General features: G+C 41.0%; 1 protein-coding gene across 1 annotated transcript in view; it reads right to left on the bottom strand.

The window, feature by feature from the left end:
• Positions 1-15,537, bottom strand: part of LOC103366242 (TBC1 domain family member 14) — a gene marked incomplete at its 3' end in the record, with an annotated part of 28,469 nt that extends 12,932 nt beyond the window's left edge. The window contains exons 1-4 of the mRNA XM_008293910.1: positions 15,502-15,537; positions 15,013-15,172; positions 11,357-12,137; positions 2,221-2,344 (exon numbers count right to left, since the gene is read on the bottom strand). Coding sequence (XP_008292132.1) covers positions 2,221-2,344; positions 11,357-12,137; positions 15,013-15,061 — 954 coding nt within the window. The remainder of the gene's footprint in view (positions 1-2,220; positions 2,345-11,356; positions 12,138-15,012; positions 15,173-15,501) is intronic.
• Positions 15,538-15,990: the final 453 nt, after the last annotated feature.

Raw genomic sequence — 15,990 nt, 5'->3', positions numbered from 1 at the left:
AGCCGCTGAACCGAAATGTCACTGATGGGGAGCGTTTTGTGCTCGAGGCGCTGTGCTCCCAGTGTTCAGGAACACAACAGATTGTACTCAGTTACGTGTTTCTAATACTTTAGACTCATTTTAGAGCTCTGGTTCACAGTCATTATGTAACTGAATCTTCAATCAGTTAAGTTATCTGTCTTGAGGAGGAGGTTACTCTACTCATGTAGTGCTCTTTATTGTCCCGTGGTACAGTGATAAGCTCTGCTAAAAAGCCCTTATTGCATCAAAAGCTGATTGCTCATCCGTTTGACCTTTAAATAGCAGCTGTTCTTCCACACATGCTGCTGCAGCACGAATTCAGTTGAGTTTTTAAACCCACTGTTTTCGTCAACTGCAGACAAATAAACACAACTGAATAATATCAACCAAACTAATTCAATTCAAACTATATACTAAAGCGGATTTGTCTAAAAGCAGTATTTTGACGTTCCAACCTGTGCTATTGAGCTAATGCTGCCCTCGATTGCTGGCTCGGTTTCTCAGCACAGTGCAGATGGTTTAAATGTGTGTCAGACAGCTGTACATTGTGACTGAGCCTGAGGTCACAGGATCTACTGCAGCGACATAAACCGCAGCTGACAGGCTACACCAAGGCCACATAAACCTAATTCACTGCGCACAAGTGGAGGGCTTGTTTTCAATGATGGTTAGCCTGAATCTAAAACCAACATGTGAGGGGAATGGTGAACTACATGTAAACAAGAAACAGGTGATTTTGTTCAAATGTACACCACAAATTTATTCTACTCTTTTATTTAAAATGCTTCCTATAGATTCTTCACAAACATCTTTGTACTGATTCATAACAGGTTCTAAACTTTAAAGTCATTTATATACACAGAAGAGATCAGCTGCTTAGAGGAGGCAACTCTTGTGTTCTACTAAAGTCAGGAAGTCTATGTTCTCTGTGATCGGCTCAAACTAAACACACAGAAAGCCAAGAGCATGTACTGTGAAACAAACAAACCTATTGTTGCTTCACGGGACTGATATCCTATCTAGGATAGGCCACACCATGCAGCTGCTCTTTAGATGTTTTTCTGTAAACAATGCGATACATTATTCTTGAGGTGGTTCATTTTTAACACATTTCTGGTTCGTTTTCATGTTTAGTTGTGATATTACTGCTTCGGTGGGACAAACCCCATCTAACAAAAACATGAGACAAAAATATTGAGTGAATCTTGCATTTTCAGGCTTCAGTAATAAAGTGATTACTGAAAGTTGAGGCAAACAAGAAACTCAGATCTTTTAATCAGGTTAAAGGGTTAAACCTCTGAACTCTTCTCGGAGCATTTTTTTGCTCCCGTCACATTTTTACTCACTTTTTCACCAACTACCTGTCCTGTACCTTTACGGGAAAAGCACAACAATGATAGAAGTAGAGAGGAATCAAAAATGTCCCTTGAAAAAAGAAAAAACTAAAGTAGATTTTTGTTGATTGCTTAGTTTACAAAAATTAAAGAAAAAACAGGAATCAACAGGTACAACTTCTTTTTCCAAGTGCCCCCAAGTGTTACAAATACTGGGAAAAAAAAGGTAGCTTTGCATACTGTAGATATATTTTACTATTAACATTATTTAGCCGTTGCCATGCTTGTCTCCTCTTTGTTTATTCTAAACTTTGCCTGCACTTCAGCTGAATAATCCCTTTTGCTTGCAGTGGAGTTGAACATGGCTTCTCGGTTGCGCCCGGGTGCCAAATTTTTTTTTGACGCAATGGTTTTATTTTTGGGTAATTAAAAGACATGTAGGATAAAGTGATCTTGGTGGAATATCATGAGTTTAAGCTTAGATATGGTTAACTTTGCTGACTCAGCGACACATCATACATGAGTAGTTCAAGGACTGTTGGAAGGCTGATAAGGCCACAATTCTTTCTGTTTTTACAGTTTCTGGCTAAATTATGTAATCTTAGTGGGGGGGGGGGTATTTTAAGAATAACTCTTGGATTTCAAATCTGCTGGTGAGCTTTGGGATTTAGAGGGTTAACAGAAGTCCATGTGACTGTTACCTTGATTTCTGCAGGAGCAACGTGTTTGTTTGGTCAAATTTACACTTGGGTGACGTACTGTAACATACTCTGAGGGTATCACTGCCACGGTGGTGATGTTGTGGTCACAGTGGATCTTTTAGAGTGTGTCATGTGTTTTCTTCGTTCACTTAAAGTAAACGTACCTTTTGTATTTTCTTCGGGTCCTTGATGGGGCCTTCCCGAGGTGGGACTTTCCCAAACAGCTTCCACCCAGGATCCCTCTCCTCCACCGGCCGACTGTCCTTCACCCTCCTGGCAAACAGGCTCCTGAGAGAGAGCAGAAGGACAGAGAAGAGGAATTATAGTGGGAGCTGAATAATCAGGTCATTACAGCACAGAGCACAAAGTGGAACACAGGCTATGAGTGCAGTCTTCACTGGGTCACCGTTGGAGCTAAGTGTGCGTCCTCGCTACTCCTTGAGTGCATAGCTGAGATAAGCACATAAATGGAATGTGTGGATTTAAGAACAAAGGCGTAGGAGTTCACCCAGAGAGCTTTTTAACAACCTGTGTGATGTCATGTGAGCTGGGTACAGTCATAGGATTAATAAAACCAGATGCACATTAAAAAGAAAAAAGGCACGATACATGAGCAAGAATGTATAGAAGAACACATCTTCATTCACTTCATGCTGTTTATTCTCTCTCCTTCTCTGCACTCACAACTAAACCTGATTGTCAGAATGGAAGAGAGAGCAATCTGCATGTCGAGCCTCCATCCACCTGGAGTTTAAATACCACATGCAAAGCAGCTGAAAAGCCTTTCTCTTTTCAGCAGGGTTCATTGTATGATTTAGCCAGCGTTTTCTTTCATTATTGGAAAGGTGTTGTCGCAGAGCTGTTAGCGGGGGCTTTAATTCAAAGCCTGAAAAGAGCCGAGCTGTGAAAAGACATGAATAAAGTGGTTCGAAAAAAAAAAGAAAGCCTCTTCTGACCATGCAAGGTGACATAATAGGCACGATAAAGGGCTGTAACATCAAAGAGTCCATATCCTGCTGTTTGTCTGGGTTGAAGCTCATTCAGAGGCTGCTCACCTTCCCAACTGCCTTATGTAATGATTTTGACTCATCAACTAATATGCACTTTATTTAACATTAATTAGCCTTTGTACTAAACAAGTCATGTTAAAAATCACCCAGAGAACCTGGAAGAGACGGAAGAAAAGGTCTAAGCACACAAGTTGTCTCAGCTGGATCCATCCGACCTCTGACCCGCTGTCTGCTGTCCAGCCTGACAAGAGCCATGTGGGTTTGTCTCCAGGGCGGCGATGACAGGAAACACGCTGCCAAGCACTGAGCAGACACCACTCGCTGATCGTGGATCGTGTCTGCTGCAGGCTTCTGTGTTTGCTTTGGAGTCAAGTGTTTTCAAGACATGTGGCCTTCTGCTGCGCTCGCTAATAACGTGCCGAAATCTCATTTCCGATCGTCCATATGTCAATTTTCCATGATGACAATTACAACAGTTCTGGAGAGCTATGCAAAGAAAAAAACTGTTTCCTCCTATGAAGATTAGAGAAATCAGACCTCGATAAAATGTGTGAGAATAAATGCCTGGCTTAAGGAAAGAATTTGTTGTGACATTTTAACCCTTTAAACCCCAGAACTTGCCAACAGATTTTTTTTTGTTTTTTTTAATGTTGCCAAAATTACACTATTTATTACAGAAAGAACGGCAGATTTTCAACTTTCCAACAGTTCCTAAACTACTCATCTGTTATGCACCAATTCAGTGGAAGGTTTTTTTTTTCCAAATCAAAGCTTAAAATCACGGTATTTCATTAAAGCCACTTTATTCTTCACGTCTCTTAAAATTTCAACCAATAAAAATCATAAGCACGAACCAGATCCTGTACAAAAAGACGCTTCTTCATAAAGCTGCCAACCTGTGACTAGCAAGACTTTCTGGCTGAACTGCAGGCTGTGTTTACACAAAGCAGATAGAGGTCAAAAGTAATTACAAAAATATCCATAGCATGTAGAGCCACCATTGTTTTTTCCAGCAGCACCTGTGGGCACTGGATGTTGATTGAAATGACTCATCATAGAAATTTCACTTTCTTGATTTACGAGACTATAGCTGTACTGTACCACACAGAAGATATGTTACTTGGAGCTGTGGTTGTGCTGTTTCCATAGAGGTGCAGGACTTTACATTGCACTAAAAAAGACACGAGCCCACACGGTGTTAAAATGTGGCAGGAGAAAAAACGCCAAGAAACTGCTTCGAGTTCAGAGGATTAACTACCAATTGGTCTAGACTTTCCCAACATTTCAGTAAACACTGACACTGAAGATTCACTAAATCCCATGTAGCGCTTTTCTGTCAATAAACACTGTTTTCTGCAGCCATCATTCAAACCACACTGCTCATTACAGAGCTTTTGACACCAGTTGTACAGGAAACTGCACAGTGAAGTTGTAAATCACTTGACGCGAGCAAACGCAGAAAGGCTTCAGGTCATGTCAAACAACTACAAACGAATAGCTAGAGAACAACAAAGAAACCTTTTTTTAGTTTCGCTGGCACTTTACTTGAAAGCCCAGATAAAGACAGGAAGCATAGGGCGAGAGGCTGGGGTACCACCTGCAGTCAAGGCTCCCAGCCAGAATAAAACTCAGGATTTTGTAGTTAAATGGCACCTTAACCACTGGACCACAAGTCGCACCACATTAGTGCTCATCATAATTGTTGAAAAAGCCATTTAAAAAAGCTGCACCGAAGCAAGCAACGGAGCCAGAGGAGGGTGCTGATGGCCATGTGCAATGAGCCCAGAAATGCTAAAGCTTTATCCTCAATATTATTAGTTGGGAATTAATGAGGCAGCGTCTTAAAGAGCAGAAACCACTGCTCTTAAAAACACTTATAATCTGCACATTACCTCTTTACATTTAATGACAGAGCTTATGTACGATGTGCTATATAGTTTAGCAACACAGAAATACATCATTTCTGAAGTCATTGTTTAACTGCCAATTTTGCCGTCCACCATATGTTGCATGTGTGATCATATGCCCACAGTGGGGATGTATATTTGCACTTGTGTTCTGCTCCGGACAACTCTGGTAAACATTACTTACTACTATCATAGAGGAGGTAAGAAACCAGAAAATATTACATTTTAAGACGCTGGAAGCAGAATTGTTTTTCTTTTGGTCATAAAATTTCCCAAAACAAGATCAATCATCAAAATAACTGATGATTATTTTTAAAGTTGACAGCTACTCATTGAAGCTCTACTAGTTAAGGAACAAGAGAAGTGGATTTCGCAACAACTAACGAAAAAAATAGTAATTTCCAATCTACTTGATCAAAGTCTAACATCCTGACCAGCTGCCATGATGGTTTAAGAAACTGGCTTTCTTTCTCCAACCATTTAAAAAGCAACTGGTCGCAAGTCAGACTAAACAAATCCACGCATGTAAACCTGAAGTCAGGTGAGTTAGCATTCACTCTCTAGTGCTACTCTCGTTCCTGCCGCCCTCAGTCAGTCCTGCATATTTTCCACTCTGCTTACTGATAACTGTAGTGCACAAAGATAGTTCAAGCCGCAGAAGGTATTTCCTCATTCTGCGGCCGACTGAAGGGCTTAATGAAGAAGCTGAGAGTCAACAAAGTCCAGCACGTTTCCTAACTCAGAGACTGCGAACAACATACAGTGACTTTGTTCTATCAGTGACACATAAGCTTTTCTTTTCACCAGAAACACTGAACAAAAAAACCGAGGAGCTGCTGGTTTTCGAACAATTTCTCCATTCTTAGGAGCACAACAGAAAAAAAATTGTTATGGGAATATCTGCTGTAATCAAAGAACTGTAATCAAAGCTGCCCATCTCCACCCAGAGAAAAATGAAAGGGAGGAAACATCAGCTTTTAGTTCATAAGGAAGTAGCAGAAGAGTGAGAAAGATTGAGATCTTATCTTAAAAAAAAAAAAAGAGAGAGAGAGAGACAATGGAGGAAAGATGGACTTGATCGACAAAAGAAGTGGAACAACTCAAATGCCTACTTGCTCGTTTTTGGAGCTTTAAAGTTTCTTTTTCATTTAAGTTTAATGTTAATATCACTGCCAGCAAAAACTCCGTCCACCGATCAAGTCTGTAAAATGTGACTGAAGTCTCTGTAGAAATAAACACTTTTTGTCCATCGCAAGCTCTCAATAATGAATTTCGATTTCAGCCAGTGATTTCTTTTTATGAACTGTGCAAATTTTCTAACATGCAGTCAGTTATTACAAGGGAATGCTGAACTTTAGTAACCCCATGAGCCACCATACAGCAATGCAACACAGATCAAAGTGCAGAGTCCAACGAAGGTGGCATCTTTAAAAAGTTAAACCCTTCTGTAAGTTGAAAGAAACACAACATTATATATTAACGATTGCCAACATGCACGTGGTTTTTTTTCCACCAAACTGCAAACAACATAAAGTCCCTCCTGGAGTGGAATTGACATATGATGACTTACAGTGACAGCCCACTGGCAGGTAGAGGAAAATAAAGGTAAGAAAAACAAAAAACAAGAATACTAATTTGTAATGCAACGTTTTCAAACAAGACTCGAAACTTCAGCATCAATGATCATCAAATTTGTAAAGCTTTTATCAGCCAATAACGAGGAGGAGCTGATATCATTGAGTCTTCCTACTTTATAGATCAGACTTCTCTGCTTAGCCCAAGAGAACACTGCCTTTTCAGATTTCGTGTATGCCATCAAGCAGCCATAAAACAGGAACATGATTTGCATTCAGTCCGGGCCAAATCTACTTCAACGTGACAGCTGAATGGCTGCGGCTATGGTCGAGTGCTCAAGTGGAACAGCGAGAGAGTCCAAAAGGACTGACAGAGGTGCTTGTTTGTATGTTCAGTTTGAGCCGAGGCTTTTGCGCTGCACTGGTTTGTGCTGCCGTCCCCAAAGTATTTCAGGATTTCTCAAAACTGGTGTTCAATCTTGATGTTTGCAAATAAGGTGATAAGGTGTCCCAGCGGTTTCTACGCCTCAGCTAACAATGAGGACACCTGGCACCGAAATACCAAACAAGCCGGTACAAGACGAAGGAAAGCAGAGCACACGGAGTTCTTTCCCATCATAAAAGACGTGAGTGAGCAGGACCGAGAACTGCTGCAGGCTTTCTTCCATAACAGTCAAGCAGAAAATATGAAATCCAAGCAACAGAGTGCATTTAGTCCAGAACAAAAGGCATCAACAGGTCACATTGGCAGAGGAAATGTCAAGCATGAAACAAACTTGTGGCGTCTCCTTGTGTCTATTATCTTACCTGTCGATGTACAAAAGAAGTGATGGTGCTGCCATCCTGCTCTGTCACCACACAACAGTGACTACTAAGAAACTGAGGGGCTGAGTTTCCAAAGAAGTAAAAACAAGTGAAGTCAAATCTCTCCTTCAGTCAAGACTGAGGAGCAAAGTGTCCATAGTTTGAGTTACAGAGATGTCTCAAACAAAAAAAAGTCCTTTACAGCCACTCTGTTCAGGCAGAGTGTGAGAGGGAAGGAACGAGCTGCTCCTCAGCGTCCCCGCCTCCTCAACGAGAGGCCTGGCCGAGCAAAATGGGAGGAACGGGAGGAATGGGTGTGAGGAGCAGGAGTCTGAAGGGCAACGAGGGAGTGAGTAACTTCTCCATGTGAGAGCAGACAGCGGAGGGACGAGGGGGATCGAGGGAGGTAATGCCATTGAACAGTTAATGTATCACGTCATCTGATTTATTTAATCAGTCAAAGTCAGCGACTGTAAACAACAGTGTGTGTGTGTCTGAATGACCAGAAACTGCTTCTCTGATAGTTTGTACTCTGTTTTACTGTGTAAGGGTGACAAAATCTGTGTATCAGCGTTTCTTTTTAATCACCATTTAAAAGCCAAAAACATGTCAGACAGACAGCGATGTGTGTGACAGATGGGACAGTGGTTTGGAAGTGCTCAGAAATACATCAACCAAGATACATCAGAGCAACTACAAGCAAAATAAAGTTTACTTTTACCTCGGAAAGGACAGCAAACGTACAGTATTGGCCAGTGTTGGGAAAGTTTAGATTACATTACTTAACTAACTTTACTTCTGTTCATTTTCCAAAAACTGGTTTGAAAGGGAAATTATCTATTATAGGCAGAATTTCAGCTTTTCTGATGGTCCTTGAATTTGTTATTTAATCAAAACCACTTTTTGTCTAGCCTTTTTATTTTTAAAAACTTGCCCAAAATGTAAAGTTTGCACCAGATCCTGCAAAAATCAAAGGCTTCTATGCCTCTCTGCACAACTTTTTTTTTTTTTTGCGCCTCTCTGGGACTCAGCTGCAACCAACAGTCACGTGACAAAACTTCTGTGACATTTTGACTGAACTGCAGGCTGTGTTTACAGAGCAGAGAGGAGGCAAGAAGAGAGGCTGAGAGGAAAAGGAAACATATTTGAGCGGTGAAATGAATGTCGCAAGGAGCTAAAAGAGTTAAGCAAGTTGTCAACAAGATGTTGGAAGACACATCTAGCATGATGAAATATCTTTTTGGAGTTGATATGTGGCGTCGTGTGAAAAAAGCCTAGTTTGTAGGGGTTGTAAAAATATAAACTGGCCTTGTCAAGTGTAAAGCACAGCAAAACCTGTGAGCACTTTATGCTGTAGTAAAAAAAATAGTAAAAACGTGACAGGAGCTTGGGGTCCAGAGGGTTAATGATCACTAACAGCTGGCTTAGCCTTGGTGACCCTCAGTGCAGTTCATACAGCCTTTACCTCTGAACCAAACCAGGTGACTTCTAAATGTGGGCGGCTAATGTTAGCAAGCCTGCTAAGATCACGTGAGTAAGCAACATTCTCACGTTCGTCCTGATAGTGTTAACATGCTGATGTGTAGTAGGGATGATGATTAGTGCGCAAACATTATAATAGTGCAGCTAAAGATGAAGGTGTCACAAACCAAAGTACCAGAGTCAAACTTTGAAATGCTGGTTGCGCGAAAGAGAAATCCAAAGATCATCCTCTGTTCGTTAAGGATTTTTGGATCTAATTTCGTGGCAATCCACGGCGATGGGATTACAAATTAAAGGGAAAAACTAACACCGTTTCTAAGTAAGGTGTTGCACCACTGGAACAGCTTTAATGCTCCTGATTCTTAAGTCTCTGGAACTCTACTGGAGGAATGGAACGCCATTCTTCCAAAAGACATCCCCTCATTTGGTGTTTTGTTGATGGTGGCAGAAGGCGCAGTCCAAAATCTCTCAGTCTAAAATGAATTGATGGTATGTGAAGCCCTGTTTACATATCGTCAGCTCATTTCATCATCCCTCATCAATATTGGCCACAACCAACACACAGTTACTGGCAGCATCTCTATTAGATAATCTAATTTTACTGCACGTCATTTTATATTACAAGGATCGTTAATATAACATGATGCAAGGGATATCATAATCCTCCAGTGATTGCTGTGTTTAACATTTTATGACCCTGCTCTAACGCTGTAATCGCAGGCTTTGATTAGGGTGATGGTTTTGAAGCACAAACCTTGAACTTTGCTCAGTCACTCACACACACAAATGTATCATAAAATAAAACAGCAGGCGGCAGCTTACAACACTTTCTACCAGCATTTTGGTCCAAAACTATTTTTAAAAAAGTAAATAAAAGGTGCTGTAAAACCTCCTGCTCTATTAATTGTAGGAAATCTCAGGGCCCCAGCAGAAACTGGAATGTGGCAAAGCAGTGAGAGGAAATGAAAGGCCTGCCTGATTGTGTTTTACACGTGATCAAAGTCAGAGGGTGTGAAAACAAGTACAGGAGTTTTAAAACGTTGCTGAAATTCACCAAGCAAATTCCTACTGCGTGTAAATTAATGACAGAGTCTGCTGGGGTAAATAGAAGCTGACAATGAACAATCTGCTGGCATCGATCAACAGGTCGACTCATCGCTCTTTAGCTTGCTGCACTTAACATTTTTTTCTTATTTCTTCCTTCATTTCAGACTCTAATCACTGGGTGCCTGGACAAAACGCCTTGTAAATTCAGAAAGGTAAACTCCAAGATGCTGCAGCATACATGTATCTATTTAGGAGGAAGGAACACCACACCTTCGATCATACACAATCAGAAATGGGAAGTAACCCATTTCATGCGACGGCCTGACGGCATCCTGTTTAGAAACAGGGCAGCAGTGTGGGCCCCCGAAAATGATGCCGTCTCCCTTTTTGGCCAATCAGCAACATCAAGAGCAAAATATGTGATGCGGCTTTATTTACTTTGAGGAAATCCTGGAGAATCTGGGGTATCGGAACATGATGTGGGTGTAAATCTATTTTCTTTTCAAATGAAAGCCACTCATTTCATCAGTGTTTAAGCTTCCTTGTTAATGACTGGAGACAATTTGCGAGACGCAGTGCAGTGAAGCGTTAGTGCAGCGAGCCTCGGAGCTAGTCTTAACTAATGTTGTGCCTTGATAAGCAGAGCACGGGGTCACGTTCTGGGTGAGCTGCAATATGCAAAAGTGGTGGGAGGTGTGAGAAAGACGTCTTGGCTAAGAGAGATTTGAAAAGCAACCTTGAGTAATGCCTACTTCTGCAAGGCCTTCACAACAAAGAATCTGTGATGAGGCAACGTACAGAATATATAATTTTGGCTGCAGCAATACTTCTGTTTTTATTATTATTTTTAGTTACTCATGGCCCTAGATCAATAATTTCACTTAAAAATGACAAATTAAGATTTTTTTTTACTTTTCTTCTTACATCCAGATGGTAGAATGTGCAGAAAAAAATCTTAACAAATGATAATGCAACCTATATATTTTAAAAGAAATGTCATATGCATTGTCAATCTAAACAGATGCAAGGACATACTTATGTATAGCATTTATCAGTAAGTATAACTTCTGTGAAGACGCAGTTTACATTTTTACTACTGTGGTTCACTTTATTGTCATAGCTATCTGTTTCTGTAGCAGCAGAATGCTTTCGCCAGAACTCCATGTTTACATCCTTCTTAAATTCTGATATGCAGAGTTTAAGTGTTGCCACCATTAATGCTGGCTTGTGGATAACTGCAGGTACAGTATATCTGCTGTCCAATTGTGAATGAAGAAATAGCAAATAGAGATGAGGTTTCATTCCTACACCTTGTAAATATTCTATCGTACCACTGAACAGCCATCAAATGTCTAAAATAAGTGTGTGGAGTCAAGATGTGCACATGTAGTTTCACTCTGAACACCCCAGCACCTTGTAAAATCTAAGTTGTCTTCATAAAGACTCATATTGTGAATGGAGTTAGTGTGAACTTACCTTGTGAACAAGCTTGCTAGAGGTCCCAGTTTCTTTTGCCTTCCGTCCTCCTCCTGTTGCATACTACCCGACCCCGGATGCAGTCGTCCAGGACTCCATAAGTCTCTGGAGTTTCCCGGTGACGACGACAACGTCACGTCTGAGAAGTGAGCGGTGCCGCTGGTGTCCGTCTCCAAGGTGACAATGGCGCTGGAGTCAGAAGTGACGGTGAAATCCAAGATGTCTTCGTTGGAGACCGATAGCTCCGTGCTCATGCTGGACACGCTGCACACGGAGATGTCGTCGCTGCGGTTTAAGGCTCCACCTCCGAAGCCCATCCCCGAGGTGGCGGATAATCGGAGAGCAGGGCTGAAGAGGCGGATGGAGTCGTAGCCACTGCGCGGGAAGGTGGAGGATTTTCGCATGGCGCTGTCGTCGCAGGGATTGTTATCCAGAGGTAAAGTGGCGGGAGAGTCATGATTGGAGTCCAGGATGAGGCCTCCGTCGCCTGGCCGTTGGTGGCTGTGGAGGATGGGCTCTGGGGGGTTGATCTCCAGAGTGGGGATACCTGAGTCCTGGGAAGTTAAGCTGTGGCTATCTGGGTCCAGGTCTGAGTAGCTTTTCTGGGGGCTGCTGTAGTAGATGGGGGTGGAGCAGGACGGCTTGTAACTGGGCAGGGCGAGTTCGCTGAGTGGGGTCGAGCTGGACTCATGGCAGTGGTGGTTGGTTTGTTCGTGGAGGTGAGAAGCTGTCGGGTCTTTGACCACAGAGCCATTCTCCACTATGGCTCCTCCAGACACACCTTCAGAACAGAACATAAACATTTACACATGTTTACAACTGTTTTACACAATAAAACAAGTTACATTTCTAATGAAAACTCAACATATTCAATAAATGAGCAAACAGTAGTGTTACCTTAGCTCACATGTGACTAGCCTTTTTGACCATCCGGGCCTCCTGACTGTGGATTAACCACCAAAGAAGATGAAACTATTTTATTAACAGTACCTTTTATCGTGTTACAATTTTTATTCCATACTTGCTTTACCATTTCCTCCCCTATGCAGAGATTTTAACCACTAGGTCCACTATGAAACAGGGTTTTTATGACTGGGCCCCTGAATTATTTAGATTTCAGACATAAGGATGTGAACAAATCAATGAAACATCCCTGCTGGCGGTTACACAGCCTGACAGTTGGTGGCATGAACACACAAAGAAGCAGCAAGGTGCCACTGAAGACAGGGAAGAAGACAACTGTTGGTTCGAAAACATGGACACTATTATTTATTAAATCGTTAAATTAAGACATTTTATGGGGAAAGAGATGCATTTAATACGCTGCATTTTGGTGAGAAATACAAAACTTTTTTTTTTTTAACACTTTCTGCTGGATACCTTTCATTCTTGATCTATCTCATCTATGCATTAGCCTTTTAATCAATATTTATCATCTGGTAGCAACTTTTGTTTTTTTTAAACACATTGAAAGTGCTGTACAAGTACATATTTAGTTAATTAATCAATAAACACAAGAATATTTTTGCAACTATTTAGATATCTGATTATAATTTATGTCACTTTTCAACCAAAACAGTGAAATGTCTTGTCAAAGTGAGGATGTGTTGACGTCACTGTAAAGCTCGAGCATTAACCAGGCAACTTAATTAACCTGACGACATTACCTTGGGCGAAAGGGGGCGTGTATTTGAGAATCATTACGATTTGTGCAGGGCAGGACGAGCAGGTTCACCTTCTGGCAGTGTGTTTACTTTCTCTGGTGATAATTTATGTGCCTAATTGTGTGCACCGAAAAGCTGACGCCTGCATTATCACGCAGTATTAATGGCTCCTCCGAGTTACATTCTACTAAACCCTTTCATGTTTCTGGTCTCACACGGTGCATGTTTTTTAATAAATGTGGGCCTAATCAATTCAGTTAGTAATACTTGTTATATAATACAGCAAAGTTGAGGGTCAGCTTCTCATATTTATGCACTTAATCATCTCTGACTGCAGACTACGTGATCATTTAAAGAAGAATATTCAATCTACTAAAAAAAAAATCTGCAACAACAATTTAAGAGAATATCATTAAAGCTTCCTTTTAACTCACCATGACATCGGATACATGTGTGTGGAAGCCTTGTTTGTGTGAACTAATCCCACAGTAACCAGGCTGTAACTGGAGTCTGCAAAGTAATGTGAACAGGGCCCCAGCAGGGCTACATCATGCCTCAACACCAGCTGGGAGGCTAAGCTAAAGCTAGTGTGCCTAAGCTCTAAGCTGCATTAACAGGAATGGAGAGAATTTCATGAATCCTGGCTGCTTCTGATACATTTCACAGCAAGAGGAAGAACACTGCAGTCCAGCTGTAGATGTATATGGAGGGAGTTTTTTTTTTTTTTACTACGAGGTGAGTTCAGGGCTACACCAGCATGACTCAGTGTCACCGACTTGTTCTAGTGAACGTGACTCAACGCTTCTGTTACATTCGATTCAGTAACTGAGAGACATGATAAGAAGGCAAAAGGGGGAATATTAAAAAAAAGCAAGGCCTCACCCAGTAAAATAAACACACGTGGAGAGTCAGAATCTCCAACAGAGCTTAGAATTTTCCAAACCATTGACACACACAAAGCCAGATTCTTACCCAAGCTCTAAACCCTGACCTGCAGGTTGTCATGTGAGCTGGGCAGACTTTGTCCCAAAACACAGCAACAGGTTGTTCCTGTGCCACTGTGGAAATAATCTACACACCAGCATAGACATGAGTGCTCTTGTGCTTTTAAAATCATTAAACAACATCAAGGTTGCCTTTACGGGCCAGTCCATTTGAATGTACACACAAATGTTGCTCTCTGAGACCTAATTTTACTATTATCAGGCTCTGTGAGGAGCTGCAGAAGCACTTTTATCTTCAGCTGAAGAGGATCACAAATCCTAACATGAGGGCAAATGTGTTTATGAGCTCCTGTTTGAGTTAAGACACAAGGTGATAGTTTGAAGTTCAGCTGTATTTGTCTTGAACACATTAAAAAAAAGAAAAAGTGACAATTTTTGGACAAAGGGAAGTCATCAACAAATCGCAGTAAGTAAAAGGTAGAAATTAGACTCCAACACTAAGGAGCATGTAGCCAGAAGACTCCTGAGCCTTGGAATTTAATGACAAATTATCTTTTAAAAGTCATAATTTTGTCTTTTTTTAAAAAAACAACAACAACAAAAACGTGATAATTTGTATTTTAAAAATTCAAGACTGGCTTTAGTAATTCACACAATGATGGATGGATGCCAGTTTTATATATTATGAGTTTAAATTCAATCTCATCTAGTGACACTTGATTAAAGCTGTGCTGAATTGAACTCAGGCCTAAAATAAGTCATAAAAAGAGTCAAATTATTTTGTTTAAAGTAATTTTTTTTTATTTTATATGCACGCCGAATTTAAGATTGGCTTCAAGTAATACATAAAATGCTACTTGTTATGGTTGATAACGGTGTGAAGTTAAAATATCTAAGAGCATGCTTAATTTTGACATTTTTTAAATGTAGTTTGGCGTGACCTGACATGTTACCAGCGAGGGCAGCGCGTTCAGCATCAGGTCAAAGTAAGCGTCGTTACGCGTGTTAACCGTGATCAATACAGAGGGCAACCATCACAGTAACGTACCACAGCGGCTGTCTGTCCGGTCCTGGGTGCCGTGGGTCGGGTTCGCCATGCTGCCGGTTGAAGCTACAGGTGGGTGGCAGGTAGTCGCCGGCCGGAGCGGTCCATGATGCTGTGGGGACTACTGCTGCACCACCATCACACCCCCGCCTCCTCAACGCAGCTAAGTTAGCACACAAACAGCGACCAGAGTCATTTGTTGCCACATTCACTCACCTCAATAAAGAAAAAAAAAAAAAAAGGCAGGCGGCCGGTAAACACAAGCGTCGAACCGGACTTGCTCGCCAAGTGCACTTGCTGCGGACGCCAACTCACTAATTTCGCCAGCGCTTCCTCAAGTGGAACCAAATTTAGTTAAAATGCGAGAGACGTGTTGTTCTTTCTGTGACTTCACGTCAGCACAGCAGAAGAGGAAACACTTAAGCGGTGTTTAGCGAATTATACTAACGAGCACATTGGACAAGTTTATCCGGAATCGTCAACATTTCATACCTGTCTCGATGCTTCCGCCGCCATTTTAAAACAAACTTGTACGGAGAGTGCGGTGTAATCGAGTCAAGAATGAAGCCCGTGGATGGATTCACCTGTCTGGACCTGAAGGCATTAATAATCGACCTCGCAACCCCAGTACCTACACGGTCATCATTAAGACGCTGGGTGATATACTTAACTACGTGACATATGTGTGCTTTATAACTGTATAAATACCATTAATAACATTTTTCTATATGTGTACACATATTATTTTTATATATTTTTAAAAAATAAATGAAAAACTAAATTTTTTTCCGGATATTTGTCATTAATATATAATTTCTGATTTGTATATATCTAACTGTATCATCTATATATCTTTATCTCTCTCTCTATCTATGTACATATATTCGTTTTTAGATGAAAATAAAAAATAAAAATAATTTTTCCCATAAGTCATCATTTTAATTATTAAAAAAATAATTAATATTTTTAAAAAAATTTAAT

This window comes from Stegastes partitus, unplaced genomic scaffold (genome assembly GCF_000690725.1).
Source record: "Stegastes partitus isolate 25-593 unplaced genomic scaffold, Stegastes_partitus-1.0.2 Scaffold921, whole genome shotgun sequence".
In the NCBI taxonomy this organism is placed as follows: Eukaryota; Metazoa; Chordata; class Actinopteri; family Pomacentridae; genus Stegastes; species Stegastes partitus.
The sequence above is the reverse complement of the archived record's forward strand: the minus strand, read 5'-3'. Positions and strand labels throughout refer to the sequence as shown.